This window comes from Magnolia sinica, chromosome 13 (genome assembly GCF_029962835.1).
Source record: "Magnolia sinica isolate HGM2019 chromosome 13, MsV1, whole genome shotgun sequence".
In the NCBI taxonomy this organism is placed as follows: Eukaryota; Viridiplantae; Streptophyta; class Magnoliopsida; order Magnoliales; family Magnoliaceae; genus Magnolia; species Magnolia sinica.
This window is the reverse complement of record NC_080585.1, coordinates 27132576-27157771: the sequence shown is the minus strand read 5'-3', so window position 1 is coordinate 27157771 and position 25196 is coordinate 27132576. Positions and strand designations below refer to the sequence as shown.

The 25196-nt window shown below is 38.0% G+C and overlaps 1 protein-coding gene across 1 annotated transcript in view; it reads left to right on the top strand.

Moving 5' to 3' along the window:
• The first annotated feature begins 885 nt into the window (after window positions 1-885).
• LOC131223351 (disease resistance protein RPS5-like) overlaps window positions 886-25196 on the top strand; it is a 58299-nt gene continuing 33988 nt past the window's right edge. Inside the window, exon 1 of the mRNA XM_058218732.1 lies at window positions 886-3219. Within this exon, the coding sequence (XP_058074715.1) occupies window positions 919-2076 (1158 nt within the window). The 5' untranslated portion in view covers window positions 886-918 and the 3' untranslated portion in view covers window positions 2077-3219. The remainder of the gene's footprint in view (window positions 3220-25196) is intronic.

The window sequence follows — 25196 nt, the reverse complement described above, 5'->3', positions numbered from 1 at the left end:
TCATAATTCTTATTTCCCATCTCATTCATGTGCAATGGGATATGGAAGAACTTTGTAGGAAGTATTTGGAGATAGAGTTGAAGCTAAAGTTCGAACATGTTCCTTTTTTGTAATTCTTATGATAGGTTGAGCAAAGTGAAATATTGTTTATTTAGAAATGTGAATGTGGGATGTATTGTATGATTTGATTGCTATTTGTAATAAATGCATCATTTTTTTCTTTTTCCTGATTGTATTTTATGTACTATTCCTATCAGCATTAAGTTTAGATGAGTTATCAATCACAACAGCTTCTTGCAATGGAAACAGGCACCATTGTTATAAATTTTTTTAACAATAGCTACGGATTTTAGCCGTAGCCCTTGTTCTGAAACCCGTAGCAACTTCTACTTCAAACATCAGCAAATTGCTACGGATTTTATTCCACTTTTAGCTACTGATATTATCCGTAGCTGTAGGTACATTACGCTATAGAAATTATAACTACTACTTTTTCCGTAGCTAGTGATATCTACTGCTACGGACGTAATTTGTAGCCGTAGGTATATTTCGCTACAAAAATAATAACTACAACCTTTATCTGTGTTTATTGATATCTATTGCTATGGATTTAATCTATAGGGATAGGTACATTTGGCTACAGAAATTATAGTTACGGCTTTTGTTTGTAGTGAATGATCTCTATTGCTACGGATATAATCCGTAGCAATTGGTTTTAACCTTTCGTTATCCCACCAATAGTGGCGGCTGTGCTACAGACTAGATCAGTAGCAAATATTATTTAGCTACGGATTTTGGCCGTAGCCTTATCCGCTTTTTCATGCAGTGAGCACTTCAGCTTTAGGCATGAACTTGATGTCCGAGAAGGTTTGTGGCTGCCTCAGGGGAGATAGTGTGGGAGTCGTTGGGATATATGGAATGGGGGGTGTGGGGAAGACAACACTCTTGAAAAAGATTAATATTGAAACAACCCATGGTTTCAATGTGGTGATTTGGGTGGTAGTGTCAAAAGAAGTAAATGTGGGAAGGATTAAAAACGAACTTGGAAAGAGGCTTGGTTTGATCCGGGAAGAAGATACAAACCAGGTTGAGATACGGGCTTCAGAGATACACAACGCCTTGAGCAAGATGAAGTTCATGCTACTGCTAGATGATATATGGCAGCGGCTAGATCTGGAGTTGGTCGGAATTCCTCGTCCAAGCAACGAGAGCAAGGTTGTTTTCATGACACGATTTGAGAATGTGTGCTACGAAATGAAAGCTGAGAAGAAGGTCAAAGTCGAATGCCTTGGGTGGAAGGAAGCATGGGATCTGTTTCGAGAGAACGTTGGTGAAGAGGCCTTGAATTCTTGTGGAGATATTCCGGGCCGTGCTGAGCCTATTGCAAAAGAATGCGGTGGTCTACCCCTTATGCTCATCACAATCGGGAGGGCCATGGCGAGCAAGAAGACACCCGAGGAGTGGGAGAATGCAAAAACAGCTCTTAGGAGTTCACCATCTGACATATCAGGTACGGAAACAGAAGTCTTTTTCCGTCTGAAATTCAGTTATGATAGTATTCGTGACGACATTATCAAATCCTGTTTCCTCTACTGTTCGCTGTTTCCGGAGGAGTACGACATCAGCAAAGAAGATCTCATTGATTACTGGATTGGGGAAGGATTCTTAGATGAGTGGGATGAAGATTTTGATAGTGCTCATAACAAGGGCCATGACCTCATCGGAACCCTGAAGTCTGCATGCTTGTTGGAGAGTGCTTCTGATGAGAAAACAGAGGTGAAGATGCATGACGTGATACGTGACCTGGCTTTATGGATATCTTCTGAATGTGGGAAGAAGAAGAACAAGTTTCTGGTTAAAGCGGGAGTTGGATTGAGCGAGGCACTAGCCATTGAGAGGTGGACAGAGGCAAACAGGATATCTCTAATGCAGAACGAAATTAAAGAAATAACAGAGACGCCTAACTGCCCCGACCTCTTAACCTTGATGCTCCAAAAAAATTGGAGTTTGGAAAAGATCACCAATGATTTTTTTTCAATTCATGCCTCATCTAAGAGTGTTGGATCTGCCAAATAATCATATAAAAGAAATCCCACCTGAGATAGGTAACTTGGTCGAGTTACAATATCTCAATCTGTCGATACTCAGATAAAAAAATTGCCTGAAGAGATAGGATGTCTGACGAAGCTGAAGCACCTGGATTTGAATCGATGTTCTAGTCTTAACGGAATCCCTCGTGAGGTAATATCGAGGCTTTCTAGGTTGAAAGTGCTGAAACTATTAAAGATTTTGATCAGTCCTAGGGAAGTAACAGAAGAGAGTGGTTAGTTTTATTTCACAGAGATTGAAGGGTTGAAATGGTTGAGCCAACTTGAAACCACTATAGAAACTGTAGATGATCTTAAAAGGTATCTTGATTCTCACAAGTTGCCGAAGCTGACGTGGGCTCTAACCATTGGAATCCGCAAAGGCTTGACAACCTCCACCCTATTATCATCGTCTTTCAGGGCAATGAGGAGTATCAGACGTCTTCGAATTGTAGAATGCAAAGAGATGGAAGAGATGATGATCGGTTGGGATGTGGAGAAAGAAGATGATCATTCGGTTTCGAGCTTAGAGTGGCTCACCCTTTGGGGACTTGACAACTTGAATATCATTCGAGTTGGGGGATGCATACAAAACCTTTGCCACATAAACATTACTTTATGCCCCAGACTGAAGAGTGTTACATGGATTCTACAACTTCAAAATCTTGAAAAAATCTGGATACAAGGCTGCCAAGGAGTAGAAGAAGTAATAGGTACAAGTGATGTCAGGATTCCGGTCAGAGGTGCATGCCTAAGATTCTTGAAAAGTCTTGATCTTGTTAACCTACCTAAATTAACAAGCATTTGTAATCATGCATTGGCTTTCCCTTCCTTGGAGACGTTGATGGTGGATGAATGCCCACAGCTAAAGAAGCTCCCAATCGGTCTCCAAAGCGCCAATAATCCTCTAAAGGCGATCTATGGTGAGAAACAATGGTGGGATGGTTTGGAGTGGGAAGAAGATGGAATCAAGTCTAAATTGCTTCCTCTTTTCAAAGAGATAATATGATGAATTCAATAAATGGGCTTGTGTTCTTGTTTTTTTTTTTCATAAAAGCTGCTTGTATCTGAAACGAAAACGGAAAGAAATGTGACAGTTTGTCTGCATAGTGTGTGCTCTTTTTATTAACGGGTAATTATGTATTAGAGATGATTATGTATGTTTAATTCTATAATTTCAATATCTAGCAACCACAATCTCTATTAAATAAAATGATATTTTAATGTCCAAGTTATTAAGTATTTCCTCCATGATCATTTTAATACTTGGATGAGACTAATTCTCCCCATAAGGCCATCTTGAGCCATTACATACTCAAATGATTTTATTTTCATGTGATCCACACCGTCCATCGGGTGTCACACCTAACACCTAATTCCTGGACTTGATGCTGAATATCACATGGATCCAAAACTCATGTGGGCCTCACCATAGGAAACTGTATGGAATCATGTATAATGCTTGTGTAGCCCACCTGAGTTTTATTACAATTATTTTTGGAATGTCTTTTCATCTTGGTGATTCTTGCTAGATGAATGAATTGTATGGAATATATAAAAGATGAGTGCCATTGAAAATTCCCCAACATGAATGGATCAGATCATTAGTAAATTGCGCATGTGGGCCCTGCCGGCAACGAAGAACGTGGTTTGGGTGGATCCGGAGGTCTCAGTAACTCTCTAATGTGGGGCCCACTGTGATGTATGTGTGTAACATCCACACTGTTCATCAAGACTAAATATGGCTGTCAGTGGGCCAGGAAATCAAAATTTAAAATTGCCTGGACCAAATGGTTCAAGGCAGGACCAAGAACAAAGCCAGGCCCAGCCCATTGACAGCCCTTGTCTAAGAGGGCTTTTCTAGAATCTGCTGGCGTGGAGGATCAGCCCAAACCTGCTGGATTTGGGTTGAGCTGGCAAGTCCAGCCCATCTACTGCCCTTAATTTGGAGTATTAAAAATGGCTCACTTATACACTTCTATTACAAAGAATGCAAGTATCATTTGGCTAATCGTGCTCTGGCAATTGGCCAAAAAAGGGCTTCTTTTGTTTACATAAGATCATCCAGCATATTATAGACATCACTTTTCAAGAATCACTTTTTGTTAGGACCTATTTAATTTATTGTAATTACAGACTTGGGTGTAAATAAGTAATAATTATTTACTTTGATATTTTATCTGAGTATGATATTGAGGGTTACAGCATCTCAAGAAAACTCAGTTTACATGCGGCCAAAATTTGCGGGCCCCCCATGATTTATGTATTTGTCTATACCATCCAATTGTTTAGTGGACCACACCACGGGAAGAAATGGGAATAATGATGCCCACGATTGAACCCATTGTTTTTTTGTCGTATGGTCCACTTGAGCATTAGATTTGTCTCATTTTTTTCTTGAGCCCTAAAATGATTTGAAAAAAAAAAAATAAAAAAAAATGAATGGATGGCATGGATATAAAACATACATCATGGTGGGTCCTATAAAGTTTTCACTTGGAAGTATCTATTTTTTTAAGGTGAAATTCTAGTACCTTTTTTTCAAACAGTCGACACTTACCAATATTATGCTTTTACTATTGTTTAACCATAATTACCGGCAGCCAAACAAGCCATTAATACATCATTTTTTTTTTAATTTTTTTTTTTCTCATTTTAGGAAATTTTCTCTCCTTTTAGATTCAAGGGATTATCCCCAGGAAGATCATCATCTTGTCTCTTTTATTATCCACACACCTAATATGTTATGAAAGTGATTTGTCTTACTCAAATATTAGTGCATGGTCCACATGTAAATAAAGGGGACACCAATGATCTCGAGTGAGTACACTTCTTGGTACTTAGCATCTCAGTACACTTCTTAGCACTTAGCATCTAACACGTGGCATCTTTGGACATGTGTATGAGATCCAAGCCTCTGATATGAGGGATCCCACAGATATCTTGCCCGCGATCTAATTATTGTTGTAAAAATCAATGAGGGGTTTGTTTTCCAACGTCAAAATTCAAGAAATACCCGTGGTTTCTTATTGGATTAGCATGTTTTATTGGCAATCCATCGAATATGTATGTATGTTTAAGTGTAGAATAGACATTTGCAAATAAAATACTTCAGTAATCTATCTAATATGTATGTACCATAGTCTAAAAACTCGCAACTTGGACTCAACTGGATATCCAATTCAGTCAAGTTGACTCTCTACTTGGGCAAGTCTTTACTGACTCTACTTGCTATTTAATGATAAATCAATAATATTTAGGTTATAATTTGTATGTACTTAAAACTGTTAAAAGCAATATGTTAATTGCTTATTCATTCTTGGTTGGATGTCTTCTCCTCTCTCATGAAGTACATGATATGAAATCTTGCAAACCTATCTTCCAATTGACTAACTCGATTTGAGTTCGGTGATTAGACTTATTATGGAACAGAATCATGTACATTCCTCTGTTCTGCCCCTTTTCCAGATCATCAAACCTTTGGATATCCAGCAGTACGTGCGTCCACAACTCCAAGAAGCGGGCCATGCTCCAAATCTGTAAGCACAGCAAGCTCGTCAATTAACAGGGCAACCTCTCCGGCAACAAGCCCTCTTAGCACGCAGACAGCAGCCCACTTTCCTCGGTAGCATCCAGTCCAGTTACCTTGCAATCTTCCAATGCAGCAACTCCGTTCAGAAGGTCACCTCCCCCTCCAGTTCTTGGCTATTAGCCCTTTCCAATGCAATCATCCAGAGATGGGATCAGCCATCCCTCAGGACCTAGTACCAAATATCACTGAGCCAATCCAACCAACCACGCCTGCCCTATGGTCTCACCCAACTCCTGAAATAATGGTGGCTTGGGAAAAATGGATATCAGGGGTCAAAGATCTTTTCAAGGAAATTCAGTTAGCCGGCTGAGCAACATTTCCCCAGTGAGGAGGGAAAATCAGACAGAACTGATCAATGAGGGCGTCCAAATCCTCCCCCCATGCCTAGGCCAGGTAACAACTACAGAGGACTCTGCAGAAGATCAGCTCAGGAACTCCATCTCAGGGGAAGATACACATGGTAAAGGATCCAAAACAGATGCTGCCCAGCAAAATCAGATGTTATACAACCAGTCAAAGAAGTCCTCGGAAGCGCTAACACTTTGGGTGGATATCCAAGGCGACTCCAGCTATAAAAATCCTTCCCAAGCGGGGTCCAGCAGTAGTTCTGAGGAGAAAGTTCCAGGTAAGGCAACTGATAGAACTAGAAGGAAAAACAACCCGACATTAAGTCTGATCAAAAGGAACAGCCTCTGAAGAGCAAGCAAAAGAGGGCTAAGAGCAAAGGAAGGGTTAATGATGTCTAGCATCCTTTCCTGAAATGTGAGAGGGGTAAGTAACACCCCAACTTCCCGTTATCTAAATAAGCTAATCAGGAAACACAAAGAAATTCTTTTGTTATAGGAACCAATGATCAGGGAATCTAAGCAAGTGATAGTGGCTGCTAAACTGGGATTCTCTAAACATATTATGGAGGAATCAGCGAAGAACAAAATCTGGATTTTGGCTAAAGATAATATCCAGTTTCAAACTGTGCGGGCAACCAGTCAATGCGTATCTTTTACAACTTACCTTAGCCAATCATCATATCCACAGTTTATGCTAGCTGCTCTAGAGATCAGAGAAAGGGTCTATGGGCAGAGCTCAGAGACATCCATGCATCAATTTAGGGCCCCTGGCTCATTTGCGGGGATTTCAACACTACTCTATCCCCGGACGACAGATTAGGAGGACCTTCTCAAATGAATGGAGCTATGTTCGACTTCCTCGATATGGTCAATGATACAGGCCTGATAGGTGGAGGACATTCAGGCTCCCAATTCACCTGGTGCAACAACAGATCAGGTAATAGCCGTCGATGGGCTAGACTAGATAGAATATTTTTCAATGCTAACTGGTTGTGATCATTCCCAGCTTCAAAGGTCGACCATCTCACAAGATTGCACTCTGATCATTCCCCATTGCTTCTCACCTATCAAGAAGACCCAGCTAAGTTTCCCCGCCCATTCAAATTCCAGCATATGTGGATAGTCCATGAAGATTTTTATCAGGTAGTTTCAGATTATTAGCAAACTGAAGTTTCAACGACTCCAATGTACAGATTCTACATCAAGCTCAAGATTCTTAAGACCAAGCTGAAAACATGGAACAAAGAGATCTTTGGAGATATTCATAAAAAAGTCCAGGAGGCTGAGAATGAAGTGGTCAGGGCTGAGAATGATCTCCTTTCCTTGCAGTCAAAACCAAGTCAGATTAAGCTAAACATGGCCCAAGAAAATCTGAAAAAAGCCCACTTGCAAGAGGAAATATTTTGGAAACAAAAATCAAGAATCAAGCACAGAAAATTGGCTATCTCCAAATTGAAGACTTCCTCAGGAGATATCATCGAGGAAATGGAAGAGATAGGTGAGGAAGCAGAAAATTATTTCAAGCAGCTTTTCTCCTCTGAAGGAAACTCTTCCAATCAGCAGATTTTCAGCTCCGTTCCAAGGTTGGTCAGTGACCAGATGAACACGGCTCTCATGAGACCTCTAACGTTGGAGGAGGTCAAGCAAGCGGTGTCGACAATTCCAATTGATAGCACCCCAGGGCCTGATGGTTTTGATGAAGCCTTTTACTCATCATGTTGGGATGTGGTAGGCACAGACCTGTTTGAAGCAGCCAAAGATTTCTTCAATGGTGGCCCAGTCCCTAGAGCCTTTCAATGTACCCAGATCTGCCTCATACCTAAGAAGAAGAACCCAAAATATATCACAGATTTTAGGCCAATCAGTTTATGCAACTGCATCATGAAAATCTTTTCCAAACTCATGGCATCAAGGCTGTCTGATATCCTTCCAATTCTTATCTCATAAGAGCAAGGGGCTTTTGTCAAAAGCCGGCTAATATCGGAAAACATTTCCATAGCAAGAGAGATGGTCAATGAGTTAGATCGCAAAGTGTTTGGGGGCAATCTCATCATCAAATTAGATATGAAAAAGGCTTACGACCGGCTTGAATGGGGATTCATATTGCAAGTCCTGCAGAGTTTTGGTTGCAATCAACGATGGATTTCTCAGGTAGAACGTTGTTGGAAAGAGGTTTGGTTTTCCATCCTCATTAATGGCAAGAGCTTTAGTTTTTTCCAAGCTAGCAGAAGTTTAAGGCAGGGAGACCCCCTATCTCCTTCGATATTCATCTTAGCAGCAGAAGTTCTTAGTAGGGGCATCTCCAAGTTCTTCTCTACCGGAGCATATCAATCGTACAGCCTTCCCCACAACTGTCCAACTATTACCCATCTGTTTTTGCTGATGACGCAATTCTTTTTCTTAATGGCAGGTAGTCTAATGTGTGTAAAATCCTCGGTTTCATTGGAGACTACGAATCAGCTTCAGGTCAAAGGGTCAATGCATCCAAGACGACCTTCATAGCCCCGAAAAAAACATCCAGACGCAAAGCCCAAAGATTGGTGAACCTCACTAGGTTCAGCCAGGCCTTTTTGCCCATTTCTTACTTGGGTGTTCCTTTATCCAAAGGAAAGATCAGAAGCCCCCTGCTGCAGCCGATTGTCCAGAAGATCATTCGTAAAATTAAAGGCTGGAAAGTAAAATTTCTCAATCAAGAAGCGAAATTGACTCTCATCAAACATGTTTTATCAAGCATCCCATTCCACCTTCTATCGGCTATTAACATTCCAAAGTTAGTCAGCAATTCCCTGAATAGAGCTTTTGCCAATTTTTTCTGGGGCAGTTCTAAAGAGGGACCCAAAAGGCATTGGATCAATTAGTCAAAGGTTTGCACTCCTACCCGAGAAGGAGGTCTGGGAGTTAGAAACATAGAAGATGTAATGTTGGCCTTCCGAGTCAAAATGTGTTGGAATATTATAGCAAGTAAATCTCTATGGGCCTCTTTTATGGCAACAAAGTACTTCTGGAAGCTCATCTTTAACAAAGGAGTAATAGGCTCGACATCCTCACCAGTCTGGAACGAAATTCTCAAAGCCTTACCCAGCACTCTTCTCCACACCAAATGACTCATTGGTGAAGGAAAAATCAGCTTTTAGATTCATAACTGGTCAGGCTGTGGGCTACTCGCAGGTGCCATAATGACTCCCGTCCCTCACTCTCTGCTGTCTGCTTCAATCAGAGACTTCAGCCCCATTTCAGGTTGATGGAATTTCTCGGATATCCAAGGATTCATCACCCCTTCGGGAATGCAATTTATCTCAGCTTCTTCAGTGGCCTTGTCCAACCATGCAGACCAGTCAATTTGGGACTTCTCCTCATCAGTTATATTCTCCCTCAAATCAGCATGGAACACTATTAGGGATCATCAGCCAGAAATTCCATGGATTAAAGGGCTCTGGCATAAACTCCTCTCACCAAAAATTTCTATCTTTGCTTGGAAAACAGTCCACCATGCAATCCTTGTTGATTCAACAGTGCAGAGGTTTGGCGTCCATATTGTTTCGAAATGCGAATGTTGTCTACAAACTCATCCAATCCTCTCGCCACCACCCTCTTCCTCTACAGGTTTGCCTCATCCAAGCAGCCCAATTCCTTCTCCACTGCTACCAGCTCTCAGTCCTTCTCGCCTCCATCTGAGCAGCGTTAGTCAGTAGCAGCGTCCACCAGGGGCAATGCAGCATCCACCATCAGCAATGTTCCATCAGAATAGCGTCAGCCAGCAGCAACGTCCATCAGAGGCAGAGCAACATACTCCATCAGCAACAGTCCAACAGAGTAGTGTCCCCCATCAGCAGCATAGTACTCTTCAACTGGCTGCCCATCAAGGTAATGCAGTGGAATCCATAGATCATCTTCTCAGTCAGGAAGCAATTGCAAGAAAAGTTTGGTTGCATTTCCACCAACTTTTTGGCATTCCTCTCGCTCCCAACCAGACCATTCTTCAATGCGTTCGCCATTGGACATCAGCGGCGAGCCCTCAATCTTGCTCCTCCATCCTAATCGGTCTCCTCCCAAGTTTGGCCATATGGGAGATATGGCTAAATAGAAATTCCGCTCAGTTCGAGGGCCACAAAATGTCTGAGAAATCCATCATCTCTAAGGTGTCCACTTGGTTGAGAGAGAGTGGATCTTCTATTCAGGAGGAGGATACTCGTTCCATGGCTGCCAACGTTATCCTTCAGTCCTTGAATATCAAATGCCCAGTCCCAATTTCATCAGGTGGTACCTAGATTGTCAGATGCTCCAAGCCTTCGATTGGCTGGCTGAAATTGAACACCGATGGCTTGTCGAGAAACAACCCAGGTGATAGCGGAGGTGGAGGAGTATGTAGAGACCACTCTGGGAGATTGATCTTTGCCTTCTGCAGACATTATGGGGTCGAAACTAACACAGTGGCAGAAGCTCAGGCCATGCTTGATGGCCTGTCCATCTGTTCCAATCTGGGCCTGATAAAAGTGATTGTTGAATCAGACTCCAATATTGTTATTAATGCGGCAAGGGATCCTCAAGCTGCTTGTCCTTGGAGTATTTGGTATAGGATGGGGGAAATTCAAGCAAAGACGAGTAATCTTAACATCATCTTCGCTCACATTTTCCGAGAAGGCAACGCAGTTGTAGATGAGTTAGCTCGGATGGCCAGCGAAGGTTGCCCACACAGAATATTCTGAACTATTTCTGACCTTCCTAGAAGTGTCAGAGGAGTGCTAATTTTGGACAACTCAGGCCTAGGTTCTATAAGAAGGCCATAATCAGGAGAACTCGGTTTCTAATTGTCTGCATAGAGGACCTTTTGGATCCTACTTTTTTCTGTTTTCTTTAGTCTTTTGAGGGGCGATGCGATAGGAGAGGTCTGAAGTCTTTTTGTTGGGACCCTCCCGAAATCCTGTAAATTTCTCTGATCAATGACACTGATGTGGCATGAGTCCACCTTATAATTTTTTATTATTTTTTTAAAGGTGGGTTAAGCAAGGCTTCAGTTGGCACAATTGGTTGCTTAGTCACTAGGTTAGGAAAACTAGGCATACTTGATTGGCAAAATACTTAATTCTCTGATCTTATTTAGAACTCGAATGACTATGATGGGTTTGAGCCTTTAGGTGTGAACATAATAAATACCATACCTATTGCCACCTCTCCCCCGAAGGATTAAGGAAAATGTGCAAGAAATTCATGCCATCTATCAAGTATTCAACCACCCTTGTTTGGCCTTGAACCTAAAAAATAATGATGATTCAACACTCATGTAGGCCACCCAAAAAAATTTAACTTAACAACCTCTAAATTAACATGGTATGGTTAGTGTGATTTTTCCTTTTAGTAATTCTCTCATCTTGATGAGGCATAACAGATGAATGGATTGGATGACATATAAGCAATACAGTAGATTCTACATAGAACCATTGGTGGGAATTCCACCACAATTCACAACTGTTTCCTATTTTGTGTTCTACCTGAATTTTGGATTTTCATGATTGTTTGGTTCAGTGGCAATATACTTGATGGACATGGCAGATCTAAAAGTCCCACCGATGCAGTATACTTGATGGACAGGGCAGATCTAAAAGTCCCACCCATGTAGCTCTTGGTTTGAGAAAGTAACCCTGGTGAAGCTAGGCTCCTAGCCTCCTTGACATTAAGGGATGGTAATACGCCCGGCTAAATTAGGGCCGACATTAACCCTAACTCATCCTTGGTCCTTAAATCCTTGGCCTAAACACAACCCTAGCCTCAGTTGGGCTAAAAAGGCCTCAACCTTGCCCTTGCTCTATGACAAGGTTGGTTTGGGCAAGGTTGACCTTAGAAGAAAAAGAATGACACGATCAAATATATGAAATAGCTCAAATCTTTTTTTTTTTTTTTTTTTTTTTTGCATACATAAATGGTTTTGATCATGGAAACCAGACCCTGAAAAGAGGAATTTTGTAGATCTAGATCCAAAACTCGTGATCAATGTCCAGACATGGACAATCAGACCATCCCATGATGGTGAACTTGCCCAAAGATCATCCAAACCACTCTTACACTCACCCAGTTGTGAATCTAAACCATCCATCATATTCCTTACCCTTGCATGATTATATTGTACCGTTGAAATTCAATTTTAATGGCTATAGACAACTTAGTTATCATCTTAAGCTTTCTACTGTGTACAAATTCCTACCCGACATTAATATTAAGGAAACATATTTCTAGGATCCCAATTGCAATGAAAATTTAACCACTGCTTAGTTAACCTAACTAAACTATTTATCTTGAACTCCGGATCTAATTTACAAGATCTACCATCCAACAAAATCCTCGTCATATGCGCTAGATAGACCGTCTATAATTCAAACCAAGACCATCATTGTGATCTACGAATGATCTCTGATAAATTTATCAATTTACAATTCACATAGGGACACTTCTAGACCTATCTCTAGGAATTCCAGATCCGTCAAAAAGAATCATACACATCATAGAGGTGCTAAAAATGAAAAAGACCTAATGATCACACATACACCCTATTACATGCACCCTCCACTTAAAAGATCATGATCTGCACATTAATCTGACAAATAGTCCGTACATCTATACATAGACACCCCAAGAAACCGCATGAAACACTTGATTTTTACTTTTAAATCAAATACAATAATTAATTTTAAGTTTAACCACCTCTAACCATTCAAATCAAAGAACGGCCAATTGAAATCGTCTTTCGACAATCCAATCTCATAATTGGTAGGCCACGAAGATGTATGACCTATGATCAACTTACAAAACCTATCATTGACGATGCACACGTGCTAGTCAGGCTGAAAAACACCACTCGTGTGTATGAGCAAGAGATTGAAAAGGAAAAAAAAAAAGATTGAAAACCATGAAAATCCAGAAATATAGTTTACATTAACAATTAAAAACAAGTTTTTTTTTTCAAAATCTTTTATTCGAATCCACTGCAATCTAGGAGAGGCCTTCTCCAAATGATTTAATTGTCCATCTAATTGATTACAACCATTCCCCGTCAGCAATCGTAGATAGCTCCACTACCAAAAAATGGAGATTCTGCAATCTTCTCTCCTTCAATTCATTGTATTGAAATCTCGAAACCAAACAAATATTTCTCATTCAATTTGTGGGACCCACTGTTATGCTCCAGGATTGAAACCCAATTTTTATTTATTTATTTATTTTTTTTTAAATGAAACCTATGTACGTTCGTCCTTTTTCTTTTTTTTTTCATGGCAGCGGTGACGTGCAGAAACTTCGAGTTCTGAACCCACTAGATAAATTGAGATGGACCTTCGATGTGTTAGGTCCAAAAGCTCTGTGGGACCCATCCAAACTGTCCAATAGATTCGTTTTATCAAGATTTATCCATTACATCAATCTGCCACTAAAGTCGTTATCTTCTAAACTGGTAAAACTCAAACCGTCGATGTCACGGCTTGAAATTTGGAACCCAATTAAAGTGACTCTGATCCCGAGTTCTAAGGTGTGAAATAATTTTTCATGCGATCCATTCATCACATAGACATTCCAATCATCATTCATCCAGACCGCACCATGACATTCTCATCGATCAATAGAATGACCAAATCTCACACGACTCGAAATGTAAGGCTCCAAAATTTAAACTCTTGTGGACAACACAAAAGGTTGGGTTTCCAAGTGTTAGTGTGAATATGTCAAGTATATAAACATATAAACCTGCATATTCCTTATATTCTCATAATTTTTCATATTTTTGAGGCAATCATAGCATAAATGATAGAAAATAAATCTTATTCCGTTAAGTTCATTAATATAATTTTCATTCATCAAATGTTCGATCAAAATAAACATAGTATATGCTCGGTTCTTCAATGGGACTTATTACAAACTTAAAATTTAAGTTACTACTACTAAGAAAGCAAAATAAATAAAGAAGACAAATCCTTGCCCGTGCCATCTAGGCTTCATCATCAGAGTTTACTGTGCTATCTGTGAGACAATGAGCCCACCACTTTCACAAGCTCAAAAAGAAACCCAACTAATGAAACAAGAGTATCTTGTCACTTTCATTAGATAGCGTACAACTAGAGCAACGGGAGTAGCCTATCACTTTCTCCATTGTAACACTCAGAGGGGTTGATCCAACTCATGGATCCCAATGAATGCATGAGATTAGTCCAGTCATTTAATTAATCTGATTTAACATCCAACTGAGTTAATGATGTGCACACTCTCTGAGTTACTATTACATTCCACCCTCATAGTCCACCACACCCTAAGATAGTCTTGCCCTTCACATGATACCATTTATGGAGGGACGTTCACACCTTAGCCATGATGCTACTCATGAATCCAACCATTCATTATCCACATATGGATCCATAAATAATGATAATCCAACCACTTGGATCCTCCATAATCCACACCAATCTAATACTCATGATTTTTTCATAACCAATTAACAATCCAACCACGTGGGTTTTCCTTATTCCTCACTATATTTCCATTAACCGTTAAGGGGTGGTTCCTTGAGATGCGACATTTACAAGTACATGGTTTCCGTCATCACACCATCACATGTGTGCATCATGTTCATCAACATCTATTTCTTATTATGAAACATTCATAATTTCAACATAAGTTCATCTTCCACATGAAACTATTCTCAAAATCCATGTATATACATTCATACACATATAATTCTTATTATACTTTTAAAAAGTCCTACAATATATCATTGCATAAACATTATGATAAACACCATTAAATGATCTACAAATGTTCCATCAAGTAGGCTAACCCAAACTACAACATATAGGGTTCATATGGGCTAGTCTAGTGGGCGCACCTTATATATATACTCGATGATTTACTCGTCACAACGGGTTAGCTCATTGATCTACATGTTTCCACATCATTAACCATCATTGTACATCATTCCCAACATAAGAACATCATATGTGCACATCCTAGGTGATTCTCAACGTCCCACCTTCATGAATCATGAACCCTTCTACGTGTAGTTTAGTTTTAGACCTAACCTTGATCAAACTTCATCTCAAACAATAATATTTATATAATTGATCATCCATCATGTAATTTACAACGTATAACCATCACAAATCGAAAATTAAATGTGGTGTTTATAGATCTAAACAAACATTACGACAAACATAGAAAACAGTGCATAGTTTAGAAGCGAAACATATTAATATTGAAGAAAAGCATGTGGGAATTTCTCACCTTTGACTATTACAACCCTAGATTGAATTATAAGGGAGGAGTGAGCGTGAACACATCCTAAGGTTGGTGGAGATTAGACATGCAAGGTGGAGGTGGAGAAGCTCAAAGGGTTGGACGGCCAAGGTGGACGTCCTCTCTCTCTCTCTCTCTCTCTCTCTCTCTCTCTCTCTCTCTCTCTCTCTCTCTCTCTCTCTCTCTCTCTTATTCTTCTTCTCCTCTCTCTCTATGGTAGGCGTGGGGCTACATGTGTGGTGTTGGAGAGATATATGGAAAGAGGGGCGTGCGCATGATTGTATAAATGGTTGGATGTCCACACTAGAAAGGTCATAGGGACGGTCCACTTTTCAGGTGTAGGGGCTAATATGTTTGGAAATCCACTTTGATCACCTAATTTGAAATGAAAAATAGAGTCCGGATATGTAATTTACTAGGTGGTCCACTACTCACAATGGGTGATCTTGAAAAATGCTTAATGGACGGTTATGGTGCATTGATCGGGTCCACTTCTTCCACCAAAACTTGTGGTCTTGCTAGAAAAATCATCACTTAAGATTACATCCTCGATGTATCATAGGAATATAATTAATTACTTAAAGCCATATATATATAAGCTTAATATTATGTTTCTCTCTCTTTAACCTAGATTAGAAAACTAGTTACCACTTTTGTGCATGTTATGACTTGGATGATGAGATCTCTCACTTGCAGTTGTTTAGAGGTTTTCGCATTTTCCTCTAAGTGAATGCGGTGAGTATAAATCACAAGGTCGATTCCCTTGAGGTTTGCAATCGTACATCCAAGGGCTCCCTTATATTCTTGGAGAGTAGAAATGAGCATACTCTCCTATTTTGCATCGAGGTGGGAAGAAATTACCATCGGGTATGTCTCATCTTGACATAAGTATGCATATTTAAGATTGGTAGGCAAGGGTTTTAGGTTAAGCTTCGATGCTTTGAGACTAGATGGTAGAGGCATTTTTTCGGTTTGGGGCAAAGTCTCAAATTGTGGCTTCCACCAGTTAATTTCAAGTACCGGCATCCACTACGTGAAAAATGAAAAAAAAGGACGAATTTAGAGACGGTTCTGGACCGTCTCTAAAATTGCTTGGTTTAAAGACGCTTTAGAGACGGCTGTAAACCGTCTCTAAAATTTTAGACGGCCCCTGACCGTCCTTAATTTTATCCTAAAAATTTGAACGTCTACAAATCATTTGAGACGGTCATTGACCGTCTTAGATGGGTCATCTGAGACGGTCATTGGCCGTCCGTATTAGAGACGGTCCTTGACCGTCTTATATGCAGTCATATGAGACGGTCATTAGCCGTCTCCATTAGAGACGGTCATTAGCCGTCTTTTACTTCCAATCTGGGACTGTCAAAGACCGTCTCTAATAGAGACGGTCCTTAGCCGTCTTACAGCCCTGGCAAAGACCATCTCTATCAGAGACGGTCAAGGACCGTCTCTATTAGAGACGGCCATAGACCATCTCTATTAGAGACTGTCAAGGACCGTCTCTAATACTCAATTATGCTACTCAATATAACCATGAATTTCGAAAAAAAAAATAGTTAAGAAGCTTAGAAAAATAATTAACAATGTTTAAGAAAATTTTAAATTTTGAAAAAAAAAAAAACCTGTTGATAATTTTGAAAAAGAAAAAAAGATTTCGATAAAAAAATGATATTTTAAAAAAGAAAATTTAAAAAATTAAACAAAATTGTGAAAATTTTAACAAATTGATAAAAAAATATATTTTTTAAAAAAGAAAAATAAATTTTGTATTTTGACAAGAAAAATTGAAAAGTTATATATAATAAAAGTGAGATTAAAAAAATGATATTTTTTTTAAAAAATAAGAAATTAAACAAAATTGTGAAAAAATTGACAAATTGTAAAAAAAAATATATTTTTTTAAAAAAAGAAAACTAGATTTTGTATTTTGACAAGAAAAATTGAAAAGTTAGATAACAAAAGTGAGATTTCGATAAAAAAAATGATATTTTGAAAAAGAAAATTTAAAAAAATAAACAAAATTGTGAAAAAATTGTCAAATTGTAAAAAATATATATTTTAAAAAAAAGAAAACTAGATTTTGTATTTTGACAAGAAAAATTGAAAAGTTATAAAACAAAAGTGAGATTTTGATGATGTGTTGTATATCCTTGCCGCCCATACGTTTCTCCAACCCATTTTTTGGCCGGGTATAAAAAATTGTGTAGATTTAAATCTTAAGTGGACCACACCACTGGAAAGAATGATAATATAATACCTCGCCATTAAAAATTATAAAGAGCCCATTGTAAGGTTTTAGTAATGTTTATTTGCAATCCAACTTATTGATAATGTAAAGAAGATCTAAATGAAGGTAAACCACAAAGATTAAATTGATCCAAAACTTTTGTGGCCTTCAAAAGGTTTTTAATGGTTATTCATCATATTATTTTGATTAGTATGGTCCACCTAAGATTATTTAGTTCTTATGATTTAAACTCACATCCTAAAATATGATGGAAAAATATATGGACGGTGTCGATATACAGAAAATATATCAAGGTGGGCCCTACACAGTTAGAGTAACACCCATGAAGGGGTTGCCTAAAATAGTGAAATGGTACTATAAGGTCGCCTCATGGGGACTTCCCATGAGGTTAATCTGTGTGCGCCCCACCATGATGTGTGTAGAACATCAACACCATGCATTTGATGTGTCCCCTTTAAGTCCAAAAATCAGTCATATACAAAACTCAGGTGGGCCATAGCATCTAAAACTATGTGAAGACATCCCTAAAATATATATAAAGCATTTGGTGGGGCCCACATGAGTTTTGGATGTGTATGAAACTTGGTCTGACTCCTTATCAAGTGGGACACACATAATGAATGGGTTGGATCTGTGAACCACATCTAGGTGGGCCCAATAAATGATTATGAATGTTTTAAAGGGAGGGTAACCCTCTCAACTATAGTATGTGGTGTGGCCCACCCAAGTCATGGATTGACCTTATTTTTAAGCTCGTGGCCTACCATGGAATGGTGCATCTGATTGACGGGGTAGATCCAAAGTTCAAGTGGACTCACCATAGAAAAGAGTGGGATAGTGACACCTACTATTGAAATCTTCTTAGGGCCCGCCGCGATGTTTATTTGAGATCCAATCTGTTTATAAGTTAATACAGACATATACGTGGTTGAAACTTGGTCTGATATCCCTCATCCAAGTGGGACACACATAATGAGTGGGTTGGATATGTGAATCACATTCAGGCAGGCCCAATATATGATTATAAATGTTTTAAGGAAACCTTTCTCTACTACATTTAGGTGAGTTACTCATTACTTTTACTAGAGTAAACTTTGTGGGGTCCACTGTTATTTATTTATTTTATCCACTCCATTCATCCATGTTAACAGATAATTTGAGGTCTAAAGAACAAAAAGGAAGCATATCCAAAACTCAAGTGGACCACACCACAAGAAATAGCTAGTGTGATTGAACCTCTACCAATTGAAATTTCTTGGAGGCCATAGAAGTTTTGGATCAAGCTGATGTTTGTGTTTTCTATTCATTCATATATTTATGATATTATGAACAACCTTTAACCATTTTTGGACAATCTGATCAGTCCAGATTGAAAAGTAAATAACTTCAGATGTTTAAATCAAAATTCACTCAAATTGTTGATCAATCTTGTTTGCCCAATATCTCTCTCATATGTAGCATGATCGGGGCAAGTAACTAGTCAATTTGAGGGTTATCAGTAAAATAGAGTGAATGGACCAGACATGTAAAATGGGTCAAATATTCTGGTCAAAATTGTGACCCAACTTATTGACCTCGTGAGAACCTGTTATTTATTTATTTTATCCACTCTGTTAATCTATGTTAACGGATAATTTTAGGGCGTGATCCGAAAAATGAAGAAAATTAAAATCTCAAGTGGACCACAACACAGGAAACAGTTTGATTGAACATCTACCATTGAAAATTTTTTGGAGGCCAAAGAAGTTTTGGATTAAGTTGATGTTTGTGCTTTCTCTTCATCCATGTCTTTGTGATCATATTAACTGGTTGGATGACAAATAAAAATTACTTTAGACCCTAGGAAGGTTTCAACAGTGGAAATCACTATTCCATATTGTTTCCTATGTAATGGTCCAATTGAGCTTTGGATCTACTTCAATTTTGGGATCAACCCCTAAAATAAGCATTAAAAAGGTAATATTTTACATATAATTAAAAGGTAATATTTAAATGATTTAAAATATTATATGAAAAAGAATATTGAAAAATTTAGAAATTTTTGTTTGAGAAAAATTTTTAGAACAAAATGATGCTTTTGAAGAAAAAAATCGAAATTTTGAAAATTTTGAGAAAAAATTAAAATATGAGAATTTTTTTTGAGATTTTGAAAATAAAAATTCAAAATTTGTATTTTAAATTTTTTTGAAATATTTTATAATAAAAATGATATTTTGTTAAAAGAGTAAAAAAATATACATTTTGAAAATTTTTTTTTAAATGGAAATTAAAATTTATCTGTGAAAAATAAAATTACTAAATGATTAGGGACATCTACTAATTGAACTTTTAATCAACTCTTTTTGGACAATTTAATTAGTTCAGATTGAAGAGTAAATAACTTTAGATCCAGTCCATTCATTATGTGTGTCCCACTTGTATGAGGGGTTAGACTAAGTTTCAGCCGCATCCAAAACTCATCCGGGCCCCACCAAGTGTTTTTATATTTTTTAGAATATCTTCACATAGTTTTAGATGGTATGGCCCACATGATTTTTGTTTACGGATGATGGGGTCCACTCGAACTTTGAATCTACCTTATACTTTGGCTCAATCACTAGAAGTTTTTAATGTTGGATATTCAATCACTATTGTTCTCATGCAGTGTGGACCACTTGAGATTTATATCCCTTTAATTTTTGAAATGCTCCAAGCACTAGTGTTTTCTCATCATGTGATCCACCCAAGATTTATTTCAGGATTGTTTTTTGGGATTGATGACAAAATGATGTATAGAAATGGATGGACGGTGTGGATGTATCAAATCGATCATGGTGGGGCCCATAGAGCTATACAAAGTCCAAAGCTGTATTTAACGTTTTTGGTTTCTGGGTTTCACTATGAGTTCTGTATTTAATGTAAAATAGTGGTGACTTGTTTAAAATAATATTGGCTAAGATATAGAGTTATCCAGACCATCTAAATAATCAGTCTAGATGTAAATGGTAAATATTTATACATTTTATTATATAATACAATTTAACCATCTAGAAACCGGTCCCATGCATGTACGACCGTTAATAGATTTTGTGATATTATTTAGTGGAAAACTCACACCATACGGATTTGAAAATATTATCTTATTTGAAAGAGGATTCCCAAATCCATCGGGCGCCTGTTTTCCCTCTATTCCTCTTTTCCCTAGTTCATCTTCCATCGGCAAATCCTCCATCGAGCTTCATTCAAACGGCCCCTTAGATTTCCTCTCTCGAAAGCAATCGGGTGCCTCTTTTCCCTCTATTTCTCTTTTCCCTACTTCATCTTCCATCAACAAATCCTCCATCGAGCGTCATTCAAATGGCCGCTTAGATTTCCTCTCTCTCTCTCTCTCTCTCTCTCTCTCTCTCTCTCTCTCTCTCTCTCTCTCCCTCTCTCTACTCTAATATTCTTGCAGGTGTTCTCTTGTCCATTTCTTCCAATCCTTCCACCAATCAGAGCAACGTGAAGGAGGGCCTGATCTTTGGGCTCTAGCACATGAATGGTCGGGCGCACCTGATGAATGGTCTGGCTTTACTCTAATTATCTTTATTAATTTTTCCATTTTTCCTGTTATTCATTAATTTCTTTTTATTTTTTAATTTTCTGATGATGATTTAGAACTACTGTTTGAACATTGATGATTTAGAACTACTGTCTGAGCTTCCATCTCCGTTTAGAGCGAAGTTGTGTTAATTTGTTGTTTTTAATGGAAATGGGTAATGCAAGCCACCAAAGTTAGATGTATGCAGGTATATGTATGCGGGTATTTGCCTCTTATCTTGCTGATAGCTGTATTCTCATCCTCAATCATCTATCTGCTGGCCACCAGTTGAAGGCTCAAGTTATCCTTATGTGGAGGATTTTTGGTTCATGGGCCACCATCCATATAGTGTTGTCGTTTGTATCATTGAACCAAGGCCCCAACTCAACAACCCAAAAAACTAAGAAAATTGTATTTCTCTTGGGATAAGGTGTGACTTGACCAAACTTGCCATGTGTCAGATTGGTTTTATGTTTGCATTGTGCTGCTCATTCATGTTGAGGTCCAGTTTAGTACACGTTTGCAAGATCTTGACCATTTGTGGGGATATCCCCTCCGATCGTGTTTCATGGACTGAAAATCAAGATGGTCCAATCTTTAGGTGAGCTGAAAAGGTGTGATTAATGCTCTTTTGACAATTATCAATTAGTCTTGCCAACATCTCCAAAGTAGCATACACAGAGATTCCTTGCCTAAATGCACCTTTACAGGCATATATTTGATTTTGCTTTGCTGGAATATTTGATCAGTGCATAACATGGAGAGAGGAAGCAGTTATGTTTGATTAATTGTTCAATTTTCCCTTTCCCAGGCTCTTGTAAAGTTAGGCTATTGCCTTGTTTTTTCATGCCATGTTATATACTTTATCTTTTAACCATGATCTATATATCACGTTACTATTTTCTCAAGATTTTCCAAATCCCTTCTCCAGCGCATTACTCTGCTTGAAGATGTCTTCCTTGAAAAGCACAAGATTCCAAGTTCACAACAAGTTCTCAATAGATCAAAACATCTGATTTTTTTTTTCTATAAATGCAAATGAACTTTCTTGTACCAAATTATGCTTTCAGCTATGTTGGTTGGCTGGGTCCTTACTCATGCCTCAGTGGTAGACTCACAAGAGTCTCAACATGAGGTCATGGGTTCGAGTACCCACTGTGGTGAAATCCCACTGTGGTGTAAGCACGTGGGTGTGTGTGGGGTGTGTGCATGTGTAAAAAAAAGGAAAAAAAAAAGAAGCTATTTTGGTTGGCTTTGCCAAGCATCATTCAAACTATAAATTATCTGTTACCTACTCGATGCCATGCTTCAGTCTTTTGCTTACTGCATATGGATATTCTAGGCACGGATTCGGGTTTTGGCCCTTATTGCAAAGCTCTTCTCAATTTCTAGCTCCGTGGCATCAGCAATTTATCACTCTAATCTCCTTGGGTTGTTGGAAGCATAATTTAACGACACAATGATATGCTTATGACTTTGAGTGCTTTGGAGCTCTTGTATGAGGTAATGAGTTAAAGATTCGGTTTGTTTACTTCTTTTTTTCCAGCACATACTATTGACATGATTGTCTACTAAACTCATTTTGTTACCATTACTGGTTATTATGGACAACAAATTGACAATACTATTATTGTCATTTATTATTAATATAGATATTGCAACTCCTGCTATCTTTATTATTGAGCTAAGACGATGATTTACATGTCCTTTTTTTTTTTAGTCTAGTTGTCAATGCTATGCAGCTTGATTGGTGATGATTTCAAAATCAATAGAGATGTATCTTATGCTTTATATTTGACCAACTTCCCCTTAGGTTCAAATTCATGTGCATGATTGTTTTAAGAAGCCATCCAAGTACCAGGTGCATGGTGCTTTCTATGATGTCCTTAGGTTCAAACATGCATGGTGCTTTCAAATTCATGTGTATGAGTAGAATCACTATCTGTTAGCTTATTTCAGCTTCTTCCATACTTGGTTAGCAAAATTAGTCAAGAGATGTCCTTAGGCTTCTCTGTAAATGACTGAGGAATAGATCTGTGTGGTAACAAGGACATGACACTTGAAGTGTGCCAAGTCAACGTGCTCTGATGTCTGCATGTTTGAAGCTATTGGACACACTTATGTAAAAGAAGAGTTTTGGAAAAAAGAATGTGTGCAATTGTGTGCACTGATAGAAATCGTGCCCTTACCATCTACCTTCCAATAATGATGGACAGGTAACTTAGCACAAACTTCAAAATGGGCATTTAAGTATTTGCATTTTGAAATACTTGCTAGATTATTCCTGTTGTCCATCATTTAATGGTGGGAGATGATGCCCTCACTGAGTGCATTGATCGTTTCACATTTGGTTATCTTTTTTTTCTTTTTCTTTTTTTACATTTACCCAAAAGTACTTTACATGTAAGTAATTGATTTTTAGGTTAATTTTCTTTCTTTAATGTATTTTTACAATTCGTACACAATTTAATTCTAGTTTTCCTCTTCTTTTTTATTTTTTTTATTATTTTTTTATTTTTTAAAAATTTTTTGCATTATGTTTCTCTCTTTTGGGGTATTTTTGAACTCCACTATTGTATTCTAGTTCTTTTTCTTTTTCTTTTTTATTAATTTTTTACAGCCTTATCCATAACCTATAAGATATAACCAAAACTTATAACCTATAACCTAACCTAAACCTAAACTTAAAACCTAAACCTATAAACTACAACCTAAACCTGAACCTAAACCTAAAACCTAAATGTATTCTAAAAAATACTAAAGTATCTAATGCATCTTAAATATTTAGAATTAAGAAGTCTCAAGTCCAACCAGCTAGACTGCAATTTATTGCATCTTAAACATTTTTACAGATCATTTTATAAATCATTTACATCTTTACTATCAATTATATTATCAAATGAAATTCAAACTCTTTGTTGGGGTTAACTGTAAATCATTTATAGTTGTTTATAATAATATGAAAAAAAATCTGTTTTTGTTTATAATAATATTAAAAAAATCTTTTTGTAAAAAAAATGATTTCATTTGATTTTTTTTGTATGGATGCATCATGCATGGTTTTATGATAAAACACATGTATGTGTGTGTGTGTGTGTATGTATGCATGCACACATGGATGGATGAAACGTATGCATGCATGCATGGATGGACAGATTATGCATGTGTGTATGCATGCATACATGCATGGATGGATTTATGTGTGTGTATATGTATGTATGTATGCATGCATGGATGGAAGACTGGATGGATGGATCATCACGCATGTGTGTGTATGTGTGTATGCATGCATGGATAGATGGATGGATTGTTAGATCATGGATGGATGGATCATCATGCATGTGTTTATGTATGTATGCATGCATGGATGAATGGATGTATCATCATGCATGTTTGTATGCATGTATGTATGTATGCATGATCCCAAACCTAAACCCGACCCCAAACCCGAACCCGAATTCCTAAACCTAAACTTCAACTTATCCTCAATTCCCTAAAGTTATAACCTATAACCTATAACCTAAAACCTACACCTAATCATGTGCATATATTTGAGGATATATATAGATCCATGTATCGGTTGCATGGATCTATATATAGGTTGCATTATAGGGAAACATTTAATGATGTGTCATACAGGTTGTGGCTATCAAAGATATAATATCACCTCCTTATAGGAAAACATTTAATGATGTGTACAGGTAAATTCATTTTTTTTATTCCTTATATTGTTTTCCAGTTATATTTGTGTTGGTTTCAGAGTACAGGTAGCAATAGAAAGTGATGGTCGATTGTGGCTTATAGACAAAGGGATGAGTAACCAACAATACGAATATGGGAGGCCTTCCCCAGGTATCCAAATGCTTTTAGATATAATTATGTTATTTTTAAATGTATTAGATCGAAATTGATGGAGCAGACCCGGATGTGCGTCGGAGCTATCCGAATGTTGAGCCGGGGTCCCTGGAAGGTGGGAACCGCTGTTATGACCATGATGAAGCTGTCCATTTCCTATGGACAGCATTGGAGTGGCCTGACCATTTGGACAGGCCATGTTTATGTATTAACTCGAAATTGATGGAGCAGACCCGGA